We start from the raw sequence: 19,167 nt of genomic DNA, 5'->3' as shown, positions 1-19,167 counted from the left end.
AAATCCAGGCAAACAGGGTAATCTTAACTCACTCTCCATTCATCTGCCCGTTTGATTACAGACAAACACCTGGTGTGGTCTCCCTTGCTTCCCTTCCCAACTGACCCCCCACGGAGCTTTGTATGAAGAACCTATTTCGTTTTGAACCCCTGCCCCTTTCTCCTGATCACTCTGCTAAATTCAGGTCCTGCAGGAAGACAATAAAGAGGTAGGAAGAGGAGGCCAAAGATGGTTACACCTGGGGAACAGCATCTGTGGGTGGGGCAAGGAGAGGGCTGAGGTGAGCTTTCACAATATTCATATGCCCTTTGGAAATATTTGATTCTTTTCTTACAATGAGCATGTATTCCTTTAGTAGTGTTTTCTAAAAGAAGACAAGGACGCAGCATGACCTTCATTTTTGCAGAACTGTTGGCAGTCCTCTTCCTTCTGCCTGCAACCACCTTCTTACTATCCATTCATCATTCCTGCAGCAGCAGGTGCATATGACTGGACTGCTTCACATACTCCTGATATAAAGACAAGGTGAGATTCAAGGGGAGTGATCAACATGAAAATAAATGTTTAGCCTCACTAATGATCAAAGCAATGCAGATTGAAACAACCTGTTTCCTTTAAACTAGCAAAGATTAATAAGAAGGATAATATTCAGTGCTTAAGGGGGCGGCGGGGATATGGTCACCCTCATATATGCCATTAGAAGAATAAATTGGTACAGCTTTCTGAATAAGAACATGGCAGCACTTACACAAACCAGTGTGACCCCGTAGTTTTGTAAAAACACATATATGTGTGAGTTTAAAAAAGACATGAAGAAGGTACAAAAATTAATAGTGGTTATATCTAGGTTGCGGATAATTTGTATTTAACATTTGCATTTCTGTTTTTCTATGTTTTCTTTAGTAGCAACTATTAGCCTTATGACTTGAGAGAAAATACATGTTAATTTCTAAATATTAAGGGAGGGAAAAAAGTATGGAGGAAAGGAAGGAAATGCTAGCAAAAGATTTAGTTTTAATGAAAATGAGCCGCAGATCTTTTAAAATCAAGGTGGATCGAGAGAAGGTTTGGTACAGCGAATTTTGGTCCAGCAGGAGAATCCGAAAATGACATAGAGTTTCAGATGTTTTCCTCTTAGAAAAAAATGGCCCCAACAGCCTCATACTCAGGTAAAGAAGATTAAATGATTTAAGCCTGGGTATAAATTGGGAGTTTGGGATTGACATATACACACTATTGTATACAAAATAGATAATCAACAAGGACCTACTGTATAGCACAGGGAACTACACTCAATATACTGTAATAACCTAAATGGGAAAAGAAACTGAAAAAGATTATATATATATATATATATATATATATATATATATATATATATATATATATATATATATATATATATATATATATAAAAAACTGAATCACGAGCTTCCCTGGTGGCGCAGTGGTTGAGAATCTGCCTGCCAATGCAGGGGACACGGGTTCCAGCCCTGATCTGGGAAGATTCCACGTGCCGCGGAGCAGCTGGGACCGTGAGCCACAACTACTGAGCCTGCGCGTCTGGAGCCTGTGCTCCGCAACAAGAGAGGCCACGATAGTGAGAGGCCCGCGCACCGTGATGAAGAGTGGCCCCCGCTTGCCACAACTAGAGAAAGCCCTCGCACAGAAACGAAGACCCAACACAGCCAAAAATAAAAAAATAAAATAAATAAAATAAATTTTAAAAATTAAAAATAAAAATTAAAAAAAAAAACTGAATCACTTTGCTGTACACCTGAAACTAACACAACATTGTAAATCAACTATACTCCAATATAAAGTAAAAATTTTTTAATGATTTAAGCCTGGCTTGGAGTTGGAGGTGCATCTGGGAAAGGCTGCAGCTTTAGTTCTGAGGACAGAGCATTCCCTGGAGTGTGGAGCACACGAAGAGCCCTCCACTCAGCTGAGACGGATTTGTGAAGCGGGCACCCAGGGGCCCAGCAGTCTGTCCTGTTGTTTACATTTCTTGAACTGCCTCATCTAGAAAACTGAAAAGGACGTCCTGCCCCAAACAAACTATAGAAACCTGAAAGTGGCCAAGAGATTGTTCTTCAATGTGATTCCTGTTTCTTAGTACACTCTTTATTGAGGGTTGTTTAGTCTAGTTTTACAGATTGCCTAAAGTGGATACATGTGGGATGGACTGCGACCAGGATTTGGATTAGAGGCGATTGGGAATCAAAGCACGAGACAAGCTGCAGTGAAGTCCTTGGCTTGAGAATCACCACTGTAGGAGGACTCGGCCCCTCCTATTTGTCTTTGAATCTGTAGCTGGCATAAGCCAACTGGGTGGAAAGCAACTTGGGACATTTCCTTATTTCTCCTTTTTGGCAAGTTTCTGCCCCTTATTCACCAAACTGAGTCTCTGAACTTTGCCATCTGTGATTTTGGTCAGCTGGCAGGCCACGCCTGGTAGAAAACCATGTCTCTCCCACATCCTGGGACCCAGAGGAAGTGTGGCATAAGGGCATATGGTCCAGGTTTGGCATCACACAAGAGTGAGTGATGACCCTGTGACCCTAAGAGTCTTGGTTTGTAAAATAGAGATAATAATTCTTAATCTGCTTGGGCTGCCATAACAAAAGACCACAGGATAGGTGGATTAAACAACAGAAATTTACTTCTCACAGTTGTGGAGACTGCAAGTCCTGGATCAAGGTCCAGCAGGGTTCAGTTTCTAGTAAAGACTCTTTCTGGCTTGCAGATGGCTAGTTTGCCCTCACATGGCCTTTGCTCTGCACCAGTGTCTCTTCCTAAGGTGCTAATCCTATCAGGTCAGGGCCCTGCCCTTCCTTATGATCTCATTTACCTTAATTACCTCCCAAGGCTGCATTTCCAATATAGTCACATTGGGGGGTTCAGGCCTTCAAAATATGAATCTTTGGGGAGACACAATTCAGGGCAAGCAAATACCTACTTCCATTAGGAAAATGCAAATTAGAACCATGAGATACCACTTTATACCTGCTAGGATGGCCATAACCACAAAGACAAATAATTACAAGTCTTGGTGAGGATGTAGAGAAACTGGAACTCTGATACACTACTGGTGGGAATGTAAAATAATGTAACCACTTTGGAAAACAGCCTAACAGTTCCTCAAAAGATTAAGCATAGAGTTGCCGTATGACCCAGAAATTCCACTGCTAGGTATATACCCAAGACAATAAAAATATGTCTACACAAAAACTTGCACACAACTGTTCACAGTGGCATTATTCATAATAGCCAAAAAGTAGAAACCATTCAAATACCCATCAGTTGCTGACTGGAAAAATAAATTGTGTCATATCCATACAGCTACTAATTCAGCAATAAAAAGGAATGAAGTACTGGTATATGATACAACATGGATGAACTTTAAAAATATTATGCAAAGTGAAAGTGTAACCAAGCAGAAGCCTATGGGACCTTCCTGGGACAGACTTTAAATGACCTGTATTTGCTCTTAAAATATTTTGTCACTTTGGTTAAGTGAAAACTATTGTTTCACAGTGACCTATGATCTTATTTGACCAAGTGTTTTGAAAACTTTTTGATATTTTTGACAAACTTCCCCAATATCAAATTCTAATTAAAGTTCTTTTGACCTCCAGCTAACTTTGGGATACTTCAGAGGGCCCCTAAGGCACCTGAGAGAGAAATATTAAACCAACTAGGATTATTTGGTATGTTAAATTACATGGGAAGCATTATCACACGAGGGATAAACCTTCTTAAGTTATACTATATGGATGTCATTAATATAAATGTTCTAGAAATTATAGGAAGTTCCTAAAATTTAAATATGCCTTGATAGAATGTTATCAGTCATAATTCTAGTTATTACCTTAAAATGTATGTCACAGCAACTTGGCTAAGTCCGTTTGTCAACTGCATTGCAATCAGATCTTTAACCATGCCTTCTTATGTCTTTTGTCATTCATAAACAGTTATTGTTTCACTCTGATGCTTTTGCAAAAATGCTTCGTCATCATGAAGATTCAAAGAAAGGACTTTTTGACAAGTACAGGTTTCTGATAACTTTCAGATAATACTGCTGAACTGAGTAAAAAATTAAAGAATTGTAATGGAAACCCTGATGGTTTCATAAAACTGTTAACAGAAAGGATTAGTTACATAGGACTGAATGAACTGATAAATATGGTTATAATTTTATGGTTTTTGTCCAAAATATTATTGGCTTTTAATCTGTTTTCCAGATATAAGGAAACCCTTCCCCTTAAGCTAATTATAATTTATAACAACTTGGTAAATTACATTTTTGTAAGTAAAATTGAAACACTTATCTTTTCCCTCTACCTGATCCTTCCAGAAATTTGAAATTCTTGGGTTTCCAGCAGCCTTATCAGGTGAATAAGAGAGGTCACCTCCTGACAGGTGCAGGAATCTCAAGATATTTGGGGGACTTCAAGAAGAGAGAAATTCACCCAAATCTATAGATATTGCAGGCACAATCTGACGACAAGCCCATGGTATGGCTTTCCTGGTCTTGAGAGGCTTTTTAAAAGTTCAATCTGAGGTTCCTTATGAAAAGTTCCAGCAAAACTAATTTAAAAGGGCCTATGTGATCAATTAACCAGACTTACTTTGCAAACAAATTAGTTTTAATTTGGCTATATTTGGTAAAAATGAGGGCAATTTTAGAAAGAAAAAGATTATGTTTCAATGGATATTAAATTCTAGTTTTGTTAATTGAGGTCAATATTTACTGCTTAAGACTCACTTCCCAAGTAGCTCCTTGTTGCTATGTTACATTATTATAAAGTCTGAGTTATTAGGAGGATATTCTAAGCTTGTTTCTGAAGTCAATCACAGTACTGTATCTTTGGATGAAGATCAGATGCCCCATGACCTGCAACCAGGAGATTATGCACACTGGAAAAGGCATCGTTTAAAGAACCCTTATCAAGTATTCTTAAATACCTCATGCACAATGAAACTGAAGGGAGTTAACTCTTTAATTCATATTTCCCACTTAGGAAAGACCTCTGCATTGGACTGGTCTATAGAAAGGTCTATTGATCCCAAATAATATCCACACCAGGACAAAAAGAGGATGACAGCAATGGTAGGCAGCTAACCCAAGAATCCAGACCAGGTCTATAAGCCCTATCATACTAATTTAATTGAACTCTTTACCAAAACTTTGTCTCCCTATCAACACTGAAAGTTATTGTTTTACTTCTAACCATTTTTGCCCCCAGTGTTTAAGATGGAAAGAAAATTCTCTAATGAAGTTGTCACAGAGTATAACTACTCATGACACATACCACTCCTTGCTTTAGGTCTACTGCTTGAAGCACATGTACAATGTTTTGCATGACAATTCAGTGTAACTGATAAAAATGTATAGCCTACAAAGTGTTTCCCCATCAGCATACCTCTGTGCTTATTTATTTTGTCTGATTATTTTCTCCCAATGTGGATAAGTAGGCAAATTATATACACATACACACACACACACACACACACACACACACACACACACACACACACACAAAGTAGGCCTAGCACCGAGGGACATCATGGACCCAGGGCAGGCAGCAACCATCCTGGCAACAAGGGACAATTATTTTGATTATTAATGCTTTCTATCAAAAGTGGGAAATGTGGAGGAAATTTTCACATATTGAGGTCTGGGAAAGTAATTCTGGCTTATACATGACTTAAATTGAACTTTAGGCTAACCAAAACAGCCCGTTTGTGGCCTACTAAACATACATTGTACATCTGCTTTAACCACTGAAGAAAAAATTACTTTTTTAAAAAATGGAATAACTGTAGTTCAGGCATCCAAAATAGAGCTGGATGGCCATTATGGACGTGGTTTCAGACTATTTTACTATATTACTGAGAACTTGAGTTTTCTAAACAGTATCAGACTCAAGGACACCACCAGATGTTCTCAAAACAATATCTGCTAGCAGCTGCCAACTGCAACCTTACGGTCTCAAGGTCTCCTCTCGTAACTGTGAAACCTTTCTCTTACTTCAGGAATAGTAGTGGCAAACAAGGCAGCTCAAGCTATAGCCTCCCAGCTAGGCCCTAGATTCTTTAGCCAGAATAGTATTAGACAATAAAATTGCTTTATATTATATTTTGGCAAAAAAGGAGACATATGTGTATTGACCAATAGCTCCTGTTATGTATAATTTGTATCTCTGGACTGGACAGCTGCATGTAAATCAATGAAGTTAGAACACTCCCTCATATCATACACAAAAATAAACTCAAAATGGCTTAAAGACTTAAATATAAGATGTGACATCATGAAACTCCTAGAAGAGAACACAGGCAAAACGTTCTCTGACATAAATCATAGCAATATTTTCTTAGGTCTCCCAAGGCAATAGAAATAAAGGCAAAAATAAACAAATGGGACTTAATCAAACTTATAAGCTTTTGCACAGCAAAGGAAACCATAAACAAAATAAAAAGACAACCTAGGGAATGGGAGAAAATATTTGCAAATGATGCGACCGAGGGTTTAATTTCCAAAATATACACTCATACAACTCAATAACAAAAAAACAACCCAATCAAAAAATGGGCAGAAGAGTTAGACATTTCTCTAAAGAAGACATACAGATGGCCAAGAGGCACATCAAAAGATGCTCAACATCACTAATTACTGGAGAAATCAAATAAATCAATCAAATCAAATAAATCAAAACTACAATGAGGTATCACCTCACACCAGTCAGTATGGCTGTCATCAAAAAGTCTACAAATAATAAACGCTGGAGAGGGTGTGGAGAAAAGGGAACCCTCCTACACTGTTGGTGGGAATGTAAATTAGTGCAGCCACTATGGAGAATAGTATGGAGGTTCTTTAAAAAACTAAAAATAGAGCTACCATATGATCCAGCAATCCCACTCCTGGGTATATATCTAGAAAAGACAAAAACTCTAATTCGAAAAGATACATGTACCCCAATGTTCATAGCAGCACTATTTACAATAGTCAAGACATGGAAGCAACCCAAGTGTCCATCAACAGATGAATGGATGAAGAAGATGTGGTATATATACACAATGGAATACTACTCAGCCATAAAAAAGAATGAAATAATGCTATGTGAAGCAACATGGATGGACCTAGAAATTATCATACTAAGTGAAGTAAGTCAGACAGAGAAAGACAAATATCATATGATATCACTTATATGTGGAATCTAAAATATGATACAAGTGAGCTTACAAAACAGAAACAGCCTCAAAGGCATAGAAAACAAACTATGGTTACCAAAGGGGAAAGAGGGAGAGAAGAGATAAATTAGGAGTTTGGGATTAGCAGATACAAACTGCTATATATAAAATAGATAAACAACAAGGTCCTACTGCATAGTACAGTGAACTATATTCAATATCTTATAATAAACTATAATGGAAAAGAATATGAAAAAGAATATATATGTGTGTATACATACATACATATATACATATGTATGTGTATGTATATATATTATATATGTATAACTGAATCACTTTGCTATATACCAGAAACTAACATAACTATAAATTACTATAATTTAACACAACTGTAAATTGACTATACTTCAATTAAAAAGAAAACCTGGAAAAGTTGAAACGCAAATATGGAATAATTCAAAAGGCTACTTGTTTACTGGATGTATGTAAAGAGGACCCACTCCAAAACTTATTTTCCTGGTTGCCATCTAAAATAGGAGGACCATTTTGGGGACTACTACAAGGTGCATTTTAATCATTATCCTTATTGTAATATGTCTACTAATTTTCCAACCTTTGTACAGGTATTATGACAAAGCAATCAAAGAGAGAGGTAATGTTTTCATAATACGAAATGCTGATGCTAAGCTTGGAACTGGGGAGTATATCCAACTCTGTGTCCATTCCCCAGACTGAGGCAGGACTATGCCCCATTTCAGCGGGAAGTATCCAGAGCCCCATTCCCTCAAAGATTTGGGGAAAGTTGAAACAGAGTAGGGGCTAAAACCAAGTCCTCCGAAAAGTGAGTTCCTCTGCCGAGTTAATGATTAACTTCTCTAACCAAAACTTTATTCCCTTTCTTGTCCTGCACTGGTTCCCCGTCAAGTTTGAGGAATATGAAAGAAAAGAAGGGATTGTAATCAAGTAGAACGCTATGGGGTCTTCCCTGGACAGACCCCTCCATATCCTCCATCTACCTCTTGTTTATAGAAAAACTTTAGCCTCCTAGGCTTTCCCCGAGTTCCAAAGAACAAATTTAATTAGAGACGCAAGGAAATGCAGAAACAAAGGAAAACAGTCAAGCAAGACAAAATAATAGTAGTTTAGCCATTAAACAAAGTCAAGGACCTTTAGCTCCTCCTCAAGGGCTATAGATAATATTCTGAGCCATATCCTTGAGCTGTTTTGCAGCTACTGAAACCCCCACCAGGTGGAAGAAGTTAACTGAATGCTGACCACAAGCACGTAGACCCCAGACTGATTAGAACCAGAAGGTTGATGATGTTGACTCCTGATTACCTCACCACCAACCAGTCAGAAGAATGTCCACGAGCTGATCACGTACCCCACAACCTTCTCCCTCACCCTGCTTTAAAAACCGTTCCCTGAAAGCCATCAGGGAGTTTGGGCCTTTTCCTTTGGAAGTTAGCTTCTGGTACTACTTGCTTGGTGCCCTGCAATAAATGCTGCACTTTCTTTCACCACAACCCAGTGTCAATAGATTGGCTTTAATGCACACTGGCGAGTCAACGGAAGTTGGGCTGAGTAACAAAAGAAGCCAGTTACAAAAGACTACATTATCCCATTCTGTCCATTATAGGTAAATTCATAGAGATAGAAAGCAGATTAGTGGTTGCCAGGGTCTGGGGTAGGGTGGAATAGGGAGTCACTGATAACAGGTTACAGAGTTTCCTTTGGGGGTAATAAAACATGCTCTGGAATTAGATAATGGTGATGGTTGCATAACCTTGTGAGTACACTAAAAAGCACTGAATCATACACTTTAAAAGGGTGAATTCTATGGTATGTGAATTGTAACTCAATTAAAAAAAATTTTTTTAAATACACACACACACACACCAAAAAATAAAATCCTACCACATAGGATAGTTAAGACGATGAGTGGGCTTACGTGCACGTGGCACAGTGCCCAGCAGAGTTCCTCATGGATAACAGCTGTTTTTATTTTCCACAATCTATGTAGGGTCAGAAAGAGCGAAGGTAGTACAGCCATAAACATGGTCACATTAGCCTAACATCTCTGCCTCTGATGTCCTCAGGGACATTCACTGCAGGGCCCTACCTCCTTCTCTGCCGTCCACTGCCTGGCGTTTGCACCGTTCCTCGCTCTCCGCTGGGTGGTCTGTCCGGCTCCCACCACCCAGGCTCCTCAGGCGAGAGGCCCAGGGGTGCGCCTCTGACCCTGTCCTCCCGCAGACCCCCTAGTCCTCCCTGCTCAGGCCTCTACAAGCAGCCCGGCTCTGCTCACCCCGCCCACCCCCGGAAACCAGGCCAGGAGACCAGGACACTTCCGGCTTCACCCTGGACCCACCCCTCTCTCCTCTCCAGGTGCTTCATCTTTAACCATAGGCCTGGTTTCTAGGGAAGAAAAACCTGCTTGGCCCTGGGCTGCTCTCACCACAGGCTCCCCATTGAAGCCCAAGATAAAGAGGCAAGGGCTCCCCCAGGGCTGGTTCTGAGGGCAGCTAACAGATGGGTGGCAGACTGCAGGTAGCAAGAGCTCAGGCTAGTAGGTCGTCAGGATTTGTTCTCTCCTGCCAGCTTCTTCCTTCAAGCTGGAGCCAAAGTCACAGCTCATCCAGGATGGCAGCTCCTACTGGCAGGATAAAAATACCCTTCAGTTTGACTACTGAGCCCACCCCACGTGTGGCCAATTCAGCCATTAAGGGCAGGATAAAAATACCCCTCAGTTTGACTACTGAGCCCACCCCACGTGTGGCCAATTCAGCCATTAAGGGCAAGGAGAGAGGAAACAGGACAGAATGGCTGTGACTTCCCTGCAGGGAAACGCAGTCCAGGGAGCCTCTGGCTTGCAGACACACGGACGATGCGGGATTTCAGGGCTCATAGGAAGTTCCAATCACATCGGTGCCCTCAGCATCAGCATGAAACCTCTGATGATTAGCATGAATGTTTCTGACTTTTATCGTTCATCGACCCCTTTGAGGATTTATGGGAGCTCTAGACCATTTCCTCAGGAAAAAAAATCCACAGAGGTGCATTTTCACAAAAAATTACATATGATCTCAGAGGATGTACAGAACTCTTGATGCTAAGAGGTCCATAAATCCCTGGGCCAGAATAGACTCTATAGTAAGGCAGAAAGAATTTAGAACCCAGCCATCAGAAATAGCAATGAGGTGCTGGAAAAGGATGGAAGCAAGGATGTTGACCTGTCCAGCGCTGCATCCTAAGAATGCCTTCTGTCTGTGCTGGGGACAGGGGCACAGTGGGGGATACTCTAAATGTGAGACAGACCCTTGGGCACCCACAGTTCAGGGCCAGAAACAGCAAGGAGACACCTCGGATCAAAATCAATAAAAGAGCTCCCTGGGTAGTAGCTGGAGAAGGAAGCCCCAGAGAGCTGATACATAATCCAGCCTCTACTGATGAGGCATTTCTAAAATTGATTGCCTCATCCCTCACTGGCAGAGGCGGCCTCTGTCGGGTTTTAGAGGTTTCCTGGGCACTTCCAATCAGCTCTCTGCTGGGCCACGTCATGAAATCACCACCCTAATGCCAGAGCCAGCAGTTATCCAACACTGAGATTGCTGTTCCCACCGGGGGGGGGGTGGGGAGGTGGGTGGGGCAGGGTTCCTAGCAGTGGAAAGAGGAGCATCTCAGTGCCCTTGAACATACTGGAAGTGCCACCAGAGTGTCAGGCCATTGGACCAGCGGGGAAAGGAAGAGATGTGACAGAGAGCCTCAGTGGCCCCAGAATTCCATTGAGAATAATCATATTCTTCTCCAGGAGGACACAATGACTGTGGCTCCTCTTGAGAACTCTAGAGCCAGCATTTGGGCCTGTTGAGAGCAATAGAGTCCTCAGGTCAGTCTCTTACTGATTAATCATCAGAAGGCAGGACATAGGTGTATATTTTGTATTAAAGCCAAAGATCCTATTTTCAAAGAGGTTCGTCAGTTGATCAAAGAAGTCTAACTGAGAGCACTGGAGCAGCCCGGGCTGTCTCTAAGGTCTGGCCACCACCTGCCCTCTCCCCTGCTCCACCCCGTGTCTGGTCTATACCTCTCTGCTTCTGCTGGATTGGTGTTTCTGATTACAAGCCTCCCATTGCTTTAGAGTAACTGTGCATTGCTTCTGTTAATTTTGGTATCTACAGATTTGTCCAGCTTCAGAACCCAAACTCTAATGACTGCCCTATATTACTGTGCTAGATTCTATTCCAAAGGGTGTAATTTAATGACTGGTCTAAAACCTCAGCTCTCAGTTTCTAGCAAACACCTTGAAGTAAAAGAAGCCTTGGCCCAGGAGTCAGGCAATGTGGGCTCTAGTCTTGGTTTTCCACTAACTTATATGTCTTTTATGTCCCTTGGGTCCCTCAGTCTCGTCACCTGGATATGAGCAGATTGGATACAAAGAGCTCTGTGATCCCTTCTGACTTTCCTGAAGTCAGCTATAGGTCAGCTGCAAGGTAGGGATCCTCCATGGGCCACTGAGAGCACCAAGCCTTCCAGCCCCAGTGCTGGGGGTGACCTCAAAAGGGACCCCAGTGGGGTTCCTGGAAAACATTCCAGTTCTTTAACACAGCTCATTCCATCTCCCTCTGGAAAGACTACACAGTGTCTCCTCAAAGTCCTTCCAGAGGAAACTAGAGTGGATCGCTATTGCGTTCTCCTTCCCAAGGTCCATTCCCTCTTCCTCTAGTAATGGCACCCTAGTTTTCCCTTAAGGAACTATCTTTTCTTTACTGTCAGTCCTTGAGGGTTGAGCTCCAGGGATAGGCTCATGAAAAGCTGGGCAAATAGCCTATTTTTCACCCCAGTGGTTGACTGATGATTGGACCAAGGACAAAAGGCAGACTCAAATCAAGACTTTGGCTGGAGATGCTGGTGGCCTTTTGGCCTCCTTATGAGAAGAGTCTGTTGGAATGAAGCAACACAGAGCTGGGAGCTGAAGAGGGGATAATTGTTGAGAACATCATTTGAGCCCCTAGATCCAGCCATGCATGAAAGCCTACACCTGGACTTTTTAGTTACCTGAGCAAATAAATCCACCCCCACTTTTTGTTGTTGTTGTTTGAGTTTGAGTTGAATTAGGTGTCAGTAATGTGTTCTTTGAACTTTCTGCTTTTCTCATTCATGCATGCCCCTCTGTCAATGTTGCCAAATCCTAGCCATTTTTGATTAAAAGAAGAGGAAGGGGAGGAAGAGGAGAAAGAAGAAGAAGAAAAGCAGAAAGAAGGAGAAGGATAAGAAGAAGTTGTTAAATCTAAAAGCTGCATGAAAGGCAAGGTCTAATGTAGTGCTGGTAATTATATAGCACTGTTGCCACCACTCCCTGCCCTGTACCCATCACAAATATCACTCATTTATAAGAATTCTTCTCAATGCAGAATTCTTGGCAGCCATTGCCAATCATTTGGAGTTGCCTCCAACCTGAAATCTATTTTCCAACAAAGCTAAAGAGACCTACATCATTACACTGGGACTGGGACTGGGAGATGGTTTAAACCAAAGCAGAGGATTAACGACCATGGCCTGTCTGGAGGACACTAGTTGATCACAAAGACAGAAGCAACTTTGATATACTGGCAAAATCAAACAGTGCTAATAGTTAGCCCTGAGCCACTGCCAGGGTCAGCCCTTGGGGAGGGGTCTCCGAGAGAAAAGCATAGAGTTTGGTTAATTGGCCCCTGGAGCTGAAGCATGGGCAGGAGAGGTCTGGTGGGTGCCATCTTAACCCAGAGGGCTAGGCAGCCTCACATGGCAGCCTTGGGGCGGGCCTCAGCCCTGGCCCACACCCAGTGTCAACACTGGCCACAACATGATGGTGAGCCCCACCTACACGCCAACTGGCAACTCAGGGCTCCCAAGGCTGCCAGTTCTGAGCAGGTAACATTTTCTTGGGCATAAACCTCTGATAACAACAAGTGCTGGTTCTTTCTAAGTTGGCACATTTCTAATTCTGAAGCTGACGGATGCTTTTCCCACTCTCCCAGAACTCAAAATCAACTTGACATTTCTAAAATTACGTTTTGAAGGCAATGAATCTATAAAGTGCAAATAGAAACATTCTGGCTCCCTCCCGTAAATGTGAATATTCTTTCTATATTAGCTGAGACAGGGGGAGTGGGGAAGGGAGACTTGCACCTCCAAGGGATAGAAGTGTTCAAGGAGCAGGTGCTCTCTGAATGTCCCTGAGAATTCAGAGCAGCCTCACGACATGGGATGAAAATTAAGCAGAAGCAAGACAGGGCACGAAGAGGTGAGGCACCTTCGATTTCTAGACGAAGACAGCCCGGCCCCGAGGTGGGTCCCAGAAGAAGCCCCCTGGCTGGGCCAACACACAGGACGCTTAAAAGAGAATCAGGCAGCAGCTGCTTCTCCTAGAACTGGAGAGGTGGTCGAAGGGGCTTTGTGTGAGCCACGATCGAAACACACCTATCAAGAGGGATCAAGAGCCTGGCCGAGAGGACTGCAGATGGGACAGGGAATTGAATCTTTTTTTTTTTTTTTAACAAAAATGTAAAAATCCAGGGAGAAAAATGCCTCTTTTTTTTTTTTTTTAATTGTAGCAAAGGCTGTCCAATGACCACAGTCCTCTTCTCCCCTTCACGCACAGATCAACCGTAAAATGCAACCTGTTAGTATTTAAAGTGATCCATTCAACAGAAAAGAACCCCGCACCCCTTGCCCTCCGCCAGCCAAGCTCCCTGGGCCTCCAGCCTGGACAGAGGGAGTCAGGTCCTCCTGCTTCACCGCCTTACAGGGGCTGCTGTGGGTTTTTACAGCTGCAAACAAATGGGACCCAGGATGAAACTATGAGGCCTTAATCAACATTCCACACAGGGCAGCTCCATTCAGCAATCATTAATCCAGTGCTTACAAGGTGACTCCAGGGCGCTCATTACTGGGGAGGCAGAGAAGATTTGGGGAAATAGAGGCCTTGTTTTCTGGGATCGCAACACCCGGTGGTAGAGGCAGATGCATACAGCACAGGCCTTCTGAGGAGATGGGAGGACAAGGGAGGGAGATGAGGAGCATTTCTCCGACGGAAAACTGCGGGCTACACTTTGAGAGGTCCCTGTGGGGGAGGGGGTCTGAGGAGGCTCCTGAGGGGTGGGGGCAGGGTAGTGAGCTGGGGCCCCGGGGCTGCACACCCATCTCCTCAAAGACCACGAATGCCGGGCTGAGGAATCTGCTAAATGAGATTCTAACGAGAGAGACCCCTGTGGAGAGCCGCGCTGCCCCGGCCCGGAAGTGAGCTGAGCTGAACAAGCCACATCCGCACCGCCGGGGTCCCGGTGCCGTCTTACCTGCGTCTCCTCCCGCGCAGAGGGGGGAGCGCCTTCCGCAGGCCGGGCGCCAGGCTGGGCCTCCCCTGGGCTGGGCAGGCCCAGCGTCTCTGTGCACGTGGAGAAGTGGCCCCAGGAGACCCTTTAGGGGCTGGGGACTGAGGCTGCAGGAGCGCAGCTGCGCTCCTAACACCTCCCGGCCCAGCTGAGCTCGTAGAACCAAGGCCTGGCTAGTCCGTCGTAGACTCCGCCCCGACTCAGTGAAAGGCGTGGAACACGGGCTTCTGCGGACGTGTGTGGCCTCTCAGCCCCTCACCGGTGACACGGGCGGGAAGGAGAGGCACCAGCCCTGGGGTCTCTGACAAAGGTGGATTATCTGAGTCGCTTATGTGCCCACACGCAGAACTGCCGCCCTCACCCCTGCCCGCGCTGGCGAGAGTCCCCGCCCCTCCCCCACTGCCGTACCTGGGGGATGCATGGGTCACATCAGCAGCTTCATGCAGGTGGGACCCGTCCTTCTCCCCCGGCCCTCTCCAGCCTCTACTCCCACAGCACCTCCCCACTGAGTCCACACTACAGACTCGTTTATTAACTTGACTTTGCGTGTCAAATATCTTTTACGTTTAATTGAAAAAACAAAACAGTTAATGTCACAAGGGGCTCCAGAAATACATGCTTTTGAATTCCAGCCATGGAGAGGACTAAAGGAGAGCGGGGATCTGCAGACATGGCTGCTTTCCGCAGAGGGATTTGTGCAGCCCCGACAAGCTCACTGCCCTTGAGAGAACCCACCGCACAGCAGGCAGGGGCTGTGGGACAGAGTCTTTGGTTGGCGGGAGCTTCACCCAGAGCTCTCCGAAGGTGGCTCGGCAGGAAGAGGGAGTCTCCCTACAGCCCCCCTCTAAGGCGGGACACGGGCAAGGGGGTACGAGAGGAGGCATTTAAGCCTCCCTAGCCTCCCGCCGCCTCTGAGGCTGTAGGACACCTTATTTAAACCTAACAAAAAGAAGGTTTATGATTTGAACTTGGACCTCGTAGCAGCCCAGGGACACGTCGGCACGATGCAGTTGTGGGCAGGAAAACGGTGGGCCTGGAAACCGCTCCCAGATCACCCTGTATCGTCAGGTCCACGTAGAGAACACACGGGAACCCTTTATACCAAATAAAAGTAAATAATTATACCAATATAAACAGGGCCTTTGACCCTTTCATTTTATTAAAATGGCACGTAAATATTAAAACAGCATACTGATCACTTCCTACATCTGCAAGCCCCCGGGTGTGCTGATTTGGAGCCGCTTGTGGGCTCCTTCCTGGAGGCTGCAGACTCATGCATTCAGCAATTCATGTTCTTTGTCGGTTTTCCCAACAGCATCAGGATTTGATAATGGGTCGAGATCGGCGAAAAGGCTGAACCAGGCAGTCAGGTCCGAGGAGGGCTTGGCAGGCTCTGGGGAGAAAAGAGCAAACATGAGCACACCTACCTTGCTAACTCCCACCTCTGCCAGGCTGCAGGCAGGTGGGTCCAGGGGCATCTTGAAGAGGCAGGACGCTCAATCTGACAAACCCCATTGCTCTTTGTCTCTAAACCTTGTTAGGGTATTCCATGCCCCCCTGTCGGCCGGTTGGCTGAGTAACATTTTTAAACCATGGTCTTTATACAGTTCAGTGCACAGTGATCCTTTGTGTTAACCCACACCTGCACCTCCACCCAGCGATGGCCACAGCCCGCAGAGCTGCCTGAAACCCCAGGCCCCATGCTTCACCGCCACCAGGAAATATCAGTCATTTCAGAAATCACACTGAATGTCTCAAGAAGCAAGGTGCTTCCTGGAGGAATCTTTTCAGATCTGCTGGGTTAAGAGAAACACCGTGGTTACTCTTTTCAGCCTTCAAAGCAACAGGTCCAGAAGGGGGGAGGGGGGGAGGATGGCACCTAGGCCTGACTGCCCCTCTTCTCTCAAGGTCACTGCCTTCTTTAACCCTCTCCCATCAGAGGAAGGGGGCCTGTGACAGGCCTCCCCTTCCCCACGGGGCTCTAAATTGCCCCCATACCCCTTACACTCCAGCCTCAGTGGAACAGCCTTCAGCTGTCCTTTCACCAAACCACCTGCCCTAACTTCTTGAGTGCCACGATTACAGAGCCAAATTATTTTCCAGATGAGGAGAACATTTTCAAAAGAGCACCTGATGCAAGTGATTTACAAATAAGTTGGGGGCTCTTCTCTACATAAATCATTCCACATGAGAATCTAAGTTCCTTGGCTTGGATGACCCATGCTTTTTTTCTTTCTCCAACGGGTGGGAGTATCAAAAGCATGAAGTAAATGTCTCTCTGACAGGTTATCCTTCTAGCTGAGAGCAGCTAGGAATGTGCTTGCCATCTGGTTGAAAAGAGTCTCAAAAAATATTGGTAGCACAAGTTGCTAAAAGTGGTTATATGAGAGTGATAGAGAATATTGATGGGATTATACCAACATACACAGGGCTTTTAATCTTTTCGCTAAAAAGCACTTAAACATTAAGACAGTGTACTGATCACTTTATACTTCTGATTCTCCTCCCTTTGTTGTTCAAAGTCTCCTGTGGATATATTATTTTATAATGAGATAACAATGCATCTATTATGGAGATAAGCTATTGCAAGCAAGACTAGTTAGTAACTGTGCAAGTTATTACTATGTAACATTAATTTCACATTGTGTGCAGTTAGCCCCCAGAACACTTGGTTTATTTTGATATGATAAACTGAGACTTCAGAGATCTCAATACAGCTTGGTGGGAGCGGGGGAGACATCATTTTTTTTAAAAAAAAGGGAGTAATTTCTCTTTCTTTAGTCATGTAGGAGGTCACACAAGGAAACTGTATGGGGCAAGATTGACTTAGGAGGATTAGTGTGTTCTTGATAGAGAATATCAAGATATCTTAGAGACAGCACCAGCGAAAACACTCTCCACAGCTCCCCTCCCCTTCCCAGCACCTTCCGATGGTGGGTGTGGCCCTGCTGTGAGGCGTCAGGTAACTATACCTCAGGGGCTTGGGGGTCCTCACATTCCCCAGACCTCCACTGCCGGAGGGAAAACCAGGTGCAACTATTTGCACGACACCCAAAAAACATCAAGGGAATGCTTTCTGATGATAATAAAATTGGCACTTCCTTTAACTTCCTGTGGTCAACACAGGGAAAGTGGGTGATGACCAAAGAAAGAGAGAGAGCTGCAAATGCAGATGTTTTGTCTCAAAAGAACAGATTTCACAAGCTTCAAAGGCCCTCTTTTGACAACTAAGACACCTGGCTCTTCCTGAAAAGCACTAACCAAATGCCTTGTCTGGTGGAAGCAATGGTATTTTCAGCTAAGGATCGCCAACCTCAGTGGCCTTTTCTCCCTTACTGTTGTCACCCAATCTTGGGAAGCACCCGGTCACATGGAGATAGATGTTTGAGTCTTCCTCATTAGATTTGATAGAGGGAGTTATGAATTAGGACATTAAGCCAGGAAAAAAGTTAGAATGTTAGTCCCTAGGATCATGCCAAACTCTCCACCCATGCAACCCCTCCTTTGAACCCAAGGTGCTCACATGGAAATTAGTAAAGAAATAAAGAAAAGGGTGTTAGGCCAGTGAAAATGAAGGCAACTGTCATTTAAGGGGGATAGAACACTGTATTACCTTTCACTGCAGGGCTACTGCCATTTGGACTGCTTGCCTTTGGTGCTGGCCATGGAGGAGAAGTAGGATTGACATTGCTCTCTGACAAGCCTAATGTTCAAAACCAGAGGTTGTTAGATCTAGGGAAGGGCAGTTACACTGCCCCATCAGCTCCTGGGGCACACACATGGCTCTCAACTCTGATGGCCTTCAAAGAGAAAGAGGAGGGTGGTGTGCAAAGACCCTTCTCCCATGTTCCTCATACCCGGAATATGTTTTAGGGGAGAGTGGATATGTATAATCATGCCCACCTTAAAAGTATGGGAAACTAGGGAAAAGATTGCATTTTGAAAAGCAAATGAGAAATTGCTAAGGTTAAAGCATTTTTGCTTTCACTTTTATACCCATTTTTCTTACCAAGTGACATCATTTCATGGTCACCCCAAAGATTATCAATAGTGTTGCAAAGAAATCAAGTGCCTTGTTTTCCTGTCACAAATGGGGAAAGCTTAAAAAAGTGACCACCATTAAATGTAGCAACAGAACTAGGGAATGGCTGGTCTTCTCTACTTCCAATATGATCCAGTTCATTTATTTTCCATAGAGCTAATTTAAATTGGGAAGTTTAGTTAATACAGAGAAGTAAATGGTAGTCCAGTCCAAATATATGAGGGGAAAGAACATCCCCTTAACTTGATGTCGTACCCTTACAAATGACATTGATCTTGTCTAACCCACTGTTCTGAAAGGCCCCCTGTGCTCTGCCTGCCCCTAATGATTAAGAGGCATTCAGCAGTCCTGCTCTGGGGGAAGCAAGCCTAGTTTCCCCCCAGTATTTACTGTCTGTGCTGGATGTTTCAGCATGACTCATTTAATTTAGAACTTTACCATATACTTCTTTGCACATCTGCTTTAATTCTTCATGTGTAAGTCCTGTCTTCTCAGTGAGACAGGGAACTGTTTCTTCAATGTGCTCCATAACACCTAATGTGGTACAGGTAG

At 44.1% G+C, this 19,167-nt stretch overlaps 1 protein-coding gene across 19 annotated transcripts in view; it reads right to left on the bottom strand.

Moving 5' to 3' along the window:
- Positions 1-15,692: 15,692 nt before the first annotated feature.
- Positions 15,693-19,167, bottom strand: part of ICA1 (islet cell autoantigen 1) — a 141,852-nt gene continuing 138,377 nt past the window's right edge. For 16 of the 19 annotated variants that reach the window (XM_082471907.1, XM_082471896.1, XM_082471902.1 and 13 more), the window contains 2 exons: positions 18,187-18,276; positions 15,693-15,966 (listed from right to left, as the gene is read on the bottom strand). In XM_082471907.1, the coding sequence (XP_082328033.1) occupies positions 15,845-15,966; positions 18,187-18,276 (212 nt within the window). In that variant the 3' untranslated portion in view covers positions 15,693-15,844. The remainder of the gene's footprint in view (positions 15,967-18,186; positions 18,277-19,167) is intronic. The other 3 variants (XM_082471903.1, XM_082471899.1, XM_082471901.1) reach the window with 1 other exon arrangement.

Source organism: Balaenoptera physalus (assembly GCF_965194825.1).
Source record: "Balaenoptera physalus genome assembly, chromosome: 8".
Lineage (NCBI taxonomy): Eukaryota > Metazoa > Chordata > Mammalia > Artiodactyla > Balaenopteridae > Balaenoptera > Balaenoptera physalus.
The sequence above is the reverse complement of the archived record's forward strand: the minus strand, read 5'-3'. Positions and strand labels throughout refer to the sequence as shown.